At 40.0% G+C, this 8,634-nt stretch overlaps 1 protein-coding gene across 2 annotated transcripts; it reads left to right on the top strand.

Moving 5' to 3' along the window:
* The first annotated feature begins 842 nt into the window (after nt 1-842).
* polk (polymerase (DNA directed) kappa) lies at nt 843-8,597 on the top strand. 2 transcript variants are annotated; one of them, XM_044194991.1, is made up of 15 exons: nt 843-1,049; nt 1,235-1,364; nt 1,714-1,833; nt 1,986-2,138; nt 2,686-2,817; nt 2,951-3,101; nt 3,294-3,515; nt 3,846-3,970; nt 4,191-4,357; nt 4,456-4,488; nt 4,617-4,713; nt 5,473-5,644; nt 5,798-6,808; nt 7,735-7,783; nt 7,945-8,597. In XM_044194991.1, coding segments are annotated over exons 1-15 (2,646 nt in total). In that variant the 5' UTR covers nt 843-1,047; the 3' UTR covers nt 8,027-8,597. The 2 variants fall into 2 exon arrangements, with proteins under 2 accessions (XP_044050926.1, XP_044050927.1); XM_044194992.1 differs by having other exon boundaries at nt 843-1,364.
* Nucleotides 8,598-8,634: the final 37 nt, after the last annotated feature.

Raw genomic sequence — 8,634 nt, 5'->3', positions numbered from 1 at the left:
TCCGCCCTTATATACTTACTTAAAGATATTTTGTATCTTAAGTGACATCAAACATGCGACTGCACACGCGTTTAAGGATTGAACTTCGAAAAAAATACCGGAAATAAAGGTTATATTTTGGCTAACTTAACTTGGATTTTGCCGTATACTGCAGTCTGTTTTGCAAAGAGAAGGGGACAGGGCTAAAATGCAGTAAAGATGGTTTTGGAGTTAATTACATTTTCATCCGTTATGGGTCTGAGTGAATGTATCAACGGGTCTAGTTTTATTATTTTAGATTTTCTGTATTATCTGACTGTGTGGCTGCTGTAGATCCTTCAGATCGACATGCTTCAAACTAAACTATGCCAAAGGTTATTTTTACCAGTAAGTTTTGTGCTTAGTGTTCTTCTGTAGATCACTTTCTATATTCCGTGTACTTTAGATACAATGATAACGCCCCAGTCTAAGGTCCACGAGGTCCGCTACATGTCAGAGAGAGAAAACCATAATTTCAAGCCATAAAGTCTAAATGGAAACTTTCCCAGGTCCGGGTAAAATAAAATAAATAAACGTTACCATCATCTGCAGCTTTAAAGGACACATATTATGGTACTTGTATTTTTTCAAATAACTCCTGTAAAATAATGTCTGATAACAAGAATATGCTGTGACACTTTGTAACCACGTAGGGCCGCTGTAGGACAGCTGAACAGTTGTCTGGAGACACTATGTTAACTTAGTAGCTGAACATTTGCACGTTGGTTTAAAATTATTTGACGTCTTGAAATGGGTAAATCAGTGATCACGTAAAGCTTCTCTCAATGGCGCAATGTGATCTCAAATACCTATTCAGTGATACAAAACGTCCTTTATTGAATGTATTTATTTAAAGAGATAGACAAGGCAAGTCCCGCCCTTTCCGGTGATGACGCATGTATGCGGAAGTGCCGCCCCAACCGTCATGGCGGCACTGACAGTCACTGTTTTCAAACATGACCGTTAGATATGAACGTTAGACGGCTGAGCGGTTTTGATTCCGCATGATTGTTTCTGTTCAGATTCAAAATGTAAGTTTCTGAATTACGGTTGGTTATCTGGTCTATCTAGAAAAGGCGGACACATAATGGGATACATAGCTACGATATCGTACAGGTTTATCAACTAACTTTAGAACAGAGTGGCGATCGTTATAAATTGGACCATATTGCCAAAAAACAAACGACTACTCTCCCATCAAGTGTCCATTCTTCAGGATGGAGAGTGGGGCTGCATCCACTAAATCAGAGGGCTTCCTCTCCAGAATGGCCCTTAATGACAACAAGGCTGGTATGGAGGGTCTTGACAGGGACAAGATCAACAAGATCATCATGGAGTCATCCAAGGTAGATACTAACTACTCAAATAGACTTGTTTCGTTAGATCTTTATGAAATACCAAGAATCTTCCATTCATACATCCTTACTGCAGTCATCTGCAAAATGTTCTCTCCTGTGTCTGAAGAATCTTAACAAAGATAAGTAATGTGTTTGGAAGGACAAGGCTCTATAGTGCGCTGTGGACAATATCAAATGTGAGGTCCACTTTTACTGGCTGTGTCCAGCCTTGTGTGAAAGTCCTATATCCCCAGTGTAATGGCATACAGTCCTAAAAATAGATGTGCTATTGTAGCTTTTCATTATAGTTGTGCTACAGAGTCTGTAAGTCTTTATTGTCCTTGTCGTTTCCCTGCAGGGATCCAGGTTTTATGAGAATGAGTTGAAGAGAGAGCAGCAGGTGAACCAGCGCATTGAGAAAATGATGCTACAGAAGGCACAGATCACAGAACAACAGTTAAAGAAAGCACAAGCTCAGGTGAGACATGTTATGGATTTAACTGGGTAAGGTTGGCATCGATTTCTTTTTGGCGGTCACTTAAAAACACACATGCAGACAAATATGATTAAATGAAAAAGCTACATTTCCAAATGCTACTTAAGTGTTTTTAATCAAATCTCTCTTTATAGGTGGAGAGGATGGCCTCCGAGCTAGAGAAGAGTCGTGATCTAAGCCGTGTGATAGTACATGTGGACATGGATGCTTTCTACGCTGCTGTGGAGATGAGAGACTGTCCTGAGCTGAAGGACAAGCCCATGGCTGTAGGATCCATGAGCATGTTGGTGGGTTAAAATGTTATCTGGGAAATGGACACAATTATGACAGTAATTTCTTACATAATTTATTGATTTGCTAGTTGTGTACGTGCATCAGATACTGTACAGATAAGATACTGGCAGACAGTGATAGATAGGGTAGAAATAGTAATAGAAAAACTATGCATTAGGTGATACAGTTCATCACAAACCCTGTAATCACAGCGTTGCAAATTATCAAAAAATTACGGTATGTTTTGAAATATTATTATTATATCACACACTACATAATTATAAATCACCTAACCATGATTCTCACAGTATAATGCAGCAATACTACAAATTACAGTGTAGGAATAAGTCTTCATGTGCATGTAATATATATATATATATATATATATATATACATACTAAATACTTAAAATGAAAAATCAATTGCACAGTACGTTACTGTAATATTAGACATCATGGATACTAGTGCCAACATTATATGAATGACAAATTTAGCATTCAAATGAGAATTTTGTATCTGAAATCCAGATTGTTTATTTAGAGCTCACCCTTTCTTTTTCAGTCAACATCTAACTACCATGCCAGGAAGTACGGGGTCCGAGCCGCCATGCCTGGCTTCATTGCAAAGAAACTCTGCCCCAACTTAGTTATTGTTCCACCCAACTTTGATAAATACAGAGCTGTGAGTAATGAGGTAAGAGTGATGGCAACACAGACAAAGAGATGAATGCATCTTGAAACTTACATTAAAAAAAAAAGCTATGCAGCCCTTTTGTGGTTTCTTGCTTAAACTAACAGGTGCTGATGAATTTGTATCTCCCTTTTAGATCCGGGAGATTTTTTCAGACTATGACCCTCACTTCCAGCCAGTGAGCCTGGATGAAGCCTATCTGGATTTTACAGACCACCTGGAACAGAGGCAGAGCTGGCCAGATTCCTCCCGTACACATCGCTTCCGCGTCAGCAGCACCGTTACAGGCAGGAATTCTTTATACAGAAATGTAGAATGATTATATGTTGTGGTGTGTTGTTTTATTTGTAACTGCAACATTTGCCACATTTACTGTATACATGACACCATGACAGGAGACATTTCTGTTAAATTGCTAAGTTTCATACACACTAGAAATCCATCTGATTTTTGTGTGAAAAAATACATTTTCTGTAAAGGTGAAGAGCAGATTGAGCTTCCTAAGGAGACAGTGCCAGAGATGAAAGACCTCTCTCCGGTCCTGTTTGAGGACAGCCTGAGCACCTCTCCCTGCTTGCCGGGCTCTGAAGCTGTTGGTGCTGCTGGTGGTGCGTTTGAGGTGTTTGGGAAGTCTGTTGAGGAGGCTGTGAGAGAGATGCGCTGTCGCATTGAACAGAAAACCATGCTGACTGCCAGTGCAGGTGAGAGGAAAACCAGTTCAGTGTTTCTCTCTTCTGGCTCGTGAACCATGTGTGACTGCATCCTACCAGATATTTCTTCTTTGTTTTCCTCCCTCTCCCTCCTCGCTACTTTCTGAATAAAAGCAACATTTTAAAAATATGAGGGGACAGGCAACTCTACTTTATGTATAATTCATTCTTTACAATAACAAAACTGCTCAGAAATAATAATAAAAGTGTGCAAAGTCTTTCCTGCGCATTTAGTTTAGAATTATGATCAACATTATGTGTATGTTTTACCAGCTGTTCATTTACAAACACACTTTTCAATTATGCTATTCACTTTTCTAGGAATTGCTTCAAACACGATGCTTGCCAAGGTGTGCAGTGACAAGAACAAGCCCAACGGTCAGTACAGACTCCCCTCCAGCAGAGAGGCAGTTATGGACTTCGTCCAGAATCTCCCAGTTCGCAAAGTACAGTACACATTGCTCAGACTAAAACATAAACAGTGGTGTAGTTGGTGAATAATTATGGAAAGATGTTAGAATGTAATCATGAGTTTTTGTATTATTAAAGGCTGAGAAATGTGGTGTAAAGTGACTAATGATGTGCTGCAGACGGGGGAAAGATGGCTGAAAGAAAATCTATATCAATATTTAAATACAGTTAAAATGTGTTTGTGTATCCTTATAGGTTTCTGGCATAGGGAAGGTGTGTGAGAAGATGCTCAACGCTCTGGGCATCAGTAGCTGTTCTCATCTTGGCCAGCAGATGGCATTGCTGTCGTTGTTGTTCTCGGAGACAGCCTGGCATCATTTCATGCAGATTTCTCTGGGTCTGGGCTCTACATATATACCAAGGTACTTCACTAATAAAACTCAACACAACACAACTGATTGGAAAAAAAAACCCAGTTCAGAGAGAGGAGATAATACTCACTGTCTGTGCTTTCATACAGGCATGAAGAAAGAAAAAGCATGAGCACAGAAAGGTATGGTTTTAATGAGGCATAAAAAGACACTGACATAGTTGAATTGATTTTTTTTTTTTTTTTAGTGTTCATCCTCTTAACTCTCCCTCATTTCCTCTCTTCCATTCTCTGACACTTAATCTTTACAGGACATTTAAAGAACTGAGTAAAGCTGAGGAGCAGTTGTCTTTATGCAGGGAGCTGTGTGAAGACTTAGCAGAAGACATGAAGAAAGAAGGTCTGAAGGTAGTGAATGAGAGTTGCTTCATTTATCTTTCAACATGAACATAACTCTGTGCATATCTTATGAACAAGTAGGTTGTCTTAAAACACATTTTTGGTTACCTGTCCTGGTTACATCAGCCATACATGAGGTTCATTTGATAGCTGCTGTGAAATTGCTTGGATTAATATTGCCTTAACACTCTAGCAAAGAGAAGCAAAATAAAGCAAGCACTGGGGATATTTGAACAGAAATGGACAAAACCACAAAAATGGATTGTGAGAAAAGGGTTACATTGGTTAAAAAAAAGAAAAAGAAATACCATCTTTTTCTTGGCCTACCTAAAATCACCCTGACTCCAAACCAAATCTCATATAATTACCTCAACCTGTTCATTCCTTTTCGAATCGATAGAGAAAGGACTGGATGGCTTGGCACGACCATCACCCCCCTGCCTGCGTCCCGATGTGGCCTTGATAGCTGGAGGAAATGGAGGGCCATTAAGGAGACAGCAGGGGCTACTATCAGCCTTGGAAATGTCTCCCTGGGGGATGATCACATTACTGTAAAAGCGCTTTGTGGTGCATTTCTCACAAAATGTATTCTGACAAATCAGTCAGTGATGACAGATTACACAGATTTCCATCTCTCTTCTATTTATGGCCCTTCCATACAGTATCATTGAATATGCTTATAATTAAGAGGTTGTTAGCAAAAAGAAATGACCGTAACTGTTTTTCCTAATATGAATTCAACTGTGTATTTTTTTCATTTTCCTGAAGGGTAAAACAGTAACACTGAAGCTTAAGAACGTGAACTTTGAGGTGAAAACCAGGGCGCTGACGCTGCCGTATGCTGTTGCTACAGTGGATGAGATCTTTGCTGTTGCTAAGGACCTACTGAAAACGGAAAGAGACAATGAAAGCCCCCAGCCACTCAGACTGAGGCTCCTGGGTAATTAGATATAGCAATGTAACTGACATACCAATTAATATAACTAACTTGAAATAAATCTAAATGATCTGTGACACACTGCATGTGGAAATAATAACACAGTTGTCATTCATTTTGAAGTTTTCGCCAGCTAATTTGTTTTTGTGCTCGTAGGTATAAGAATCTCTGCTTTTGTCAGTTCGGATGATAAAAAGCCCCTGCAGAAGAGCATCATTGGCTTTCTTCAGCCAGGCAAGACGGATTCTAGTGGCTCTTCCCAAGGAATGCATGAAAAGCTTGAGAAAGAGCATCTCTCGAATCACTCCTTTCAATCCTGGCCACTTGCTTGTCTTCCCCTGGCCCAGAGACAAGAAGAAGGTCCCTGGCTAAGTAAGCAGAGGAGGTTAGAGGGGAGCCAGACTGGTGAGTCTTTCTTCCAAAGGGCTTATGCCAAAAGACTGCAACTCCAGGCAGCGAATGCAAGCACACCAGAGGAAGGACATGGGGAGAATGCTTCTGTGATTACTTCCGCAGGCACTCAAAATGGTGTAGAATCATCAACAAAAGCACACAAGAGTAACTGTACAGCCTCAGATCTCTCAGAAAATTACTTTGTTTCCCCCGTAGAGGCCCATACGTCCACATCAGGCGGTGGTGGCACAGTGCCAGAGAGCCTCACCTGTCCGGTGTGTTTCAGGCAGGTGGAGACGACTGATTTGAAGGTCTTCAACAGACATATAGATCAGTGTCTCAGTGATGCCTCTAGAAAGCCAAACCAATGCAAAATTTCTGACACAGAGTTAGATTTGGGCCTAGAGATTGACCATAAAGAATGTGAAGTGGTGAACAGATGGAGGGGGGAGTGTGGGGTTGAAGAGGAGAAGGCAAAGAACAGTGAAGAGTTGGAGTCGAACAGAGTTGATCCTCAGGGAGACCAATGCAGCTTGAAAAACGATTCTATTCCAACGGCTTTGTTGATCAATGATGTTGACAAAACCGTGACCTCGCAACAGCCTCAGTCATGTAACGATAAAGGCCCCGTCCTCATCTGCCCAGTATGTCAGCTGACCCAGGACAGTGATGACCTCATTATCTTCAACCACCATGTAGACCTCTGCCTGAACCAGGCGGTCCTACATGAGCTAGGGGGACAGACATCACCTCCCATTAATCCATGGGCCATAGGTGAGTGTGTGTTAAAATATTAATAAATGAGGTTGTGCAATACTTCCTCGCATAACCCCATTCTGTGCTCTTTGTTCGTTGTATTTTATCATTAAACCTGCCTTAACTGCTTTTTTTGGCCACTTGGGGGCAGCAGAAACAAGTTGGTGCTAAGCAGGTAGTGTACAGTGGGTTTTTAGAGCGTTTTCGCTGAAAACAGCTGCCTGCTGACGCTATAAGAAAATGACGCTATGAGAGCGGTGAGAGTGAACCAAAACAGTCGAAACTAGCTATAAAGCTCCATAAAGCTAATGAGAACTATAGATTCCGGCAATAATTCTCCGTAGGTTCATCACTATGAGAAACCCCTTTCACATTCATTTGAGACATTGCTATTATTAAAAATATCGATTATAGCTGCTTTAATTATTCATTTTGTTCGTTGTGTACTTTGGGGTTCCAAGTATGTCAGTGTTTCCTGCATGGATCTAAAGTCTGAATATCTATCTCTGCTGATAACAGATCCTGTCAGTAACGTCTATAAACTGTGGCTCTATGACATCTTTAGAGTTAACAGAAGGAATGTCTATTTGGGAGGATGCTGGTGGCCTATGACCTTGTTATTTACAGACAGTTACATTGTGTGAGAAGTTTGTATCGATTCCTACAGAGAAAAGACATCTCATTTCAGTCCATGGGGTTTCCATTGCCCTGGTCTTGGAAATGGCTAAATGACTTTCTCACCTATTCATTTCCTACAATGAACTGCAACCTGGTTTCCTCTTAAACAAGCCTGCCTCAGAAATTGCACTCTTTATATCCCTCAAGAGGTGCTGCAATTGTGTGCCTCCTCAGTGGATGTCTTTTTTTTTTTTTGTCAGAGAAGAGATAACGATGGAGTTATTTTTTTTCTATCCATGTTCACAAGTGTCTGTTTCTATTCACAGACAGAGGCCGTCTCCTGCCAGTGCAAGCAAGTAAAGGCAAAACCAAAAGGTGAGACTGCTTGATCAGTGATTGTTGCACAAAAGGTGACATGTGGTCTCTGCATATTCCATCTACTGTAGGTAAATTAGTATGAATTTACAGTTATGTCAACAGGTTTTAATTTATAAAAATTTTATGTTTTTTGTTTGTGTTGATTTCATGACTTTTAGACGGGACTCACCTTCCTCTCCTCCTTCTAAAAAGGCTAAAGGCCTTGGTCCTCACAACACCATCGACAAGTTTTTCAGGTGACAGTCATGCACGCAGAACATCCTTCCTCATCTGGAGGAACTGAGAGTTTTCTACAGGAAATGAAGAACATCATCAGGTTTTAGTCATGCTATGGACTCAATGGCTCCAACTGTCTTCACAATCATTGCAATCAAAGCCATACTCGACTGTTTTTCTTCAAAAATCTGTAATCAAGATAGTGGACATAAGAAGCTACATATGTGCACTAATGCGTCTTATTTGTTTTTTATAAGCCATGCACTAAACAAGACATTAATGACGACAGGGACATTTTCTGTTGGTTTTAATTCTGGCAAATTAATGTAAATCTTTATGACCCTGTTGTTTTTCATTGCTCGTTTCTGTTACTGAAGATGTTTTTATTTTAGTGTATGCTAAATGGATCATGAGGTTATTTATTAAATGCTCAGGTGCCAGTGTTTTTTTTAATTTATCTTCATTATTTTATTCAGATATTTTCAGTAATTTCCAGTTGTATTTTTTGTAAACACTGTATATGTTTAATAATGAAGATAAGAGAATCCTTCTATTGTGTAAATCGAATTTGAAATAAATTACTATTCCACTGAAATTTCACTTTAGGTGATGACATTAATCAGACTTAACCA

This window comes from Siniperca chuatsi, linkage group LG5 (assembly GCF_020085105.1).
Source record: "Siniperca chuatsi isolate FFG_IHB_CAS linkage group LG5, ASM2008510v1, whole genome shotgun sequence".
Classification (NCBI taxonomy): Eukaryota; Metazoa; Chordata; class Actinopteri; order Centrarchiformes; family Sinipercidae; genus Siniperca; species Siniperca chuatsi.
This window is presented reverse-complemented; position numbering and strand designations above follow the sequence as displayed.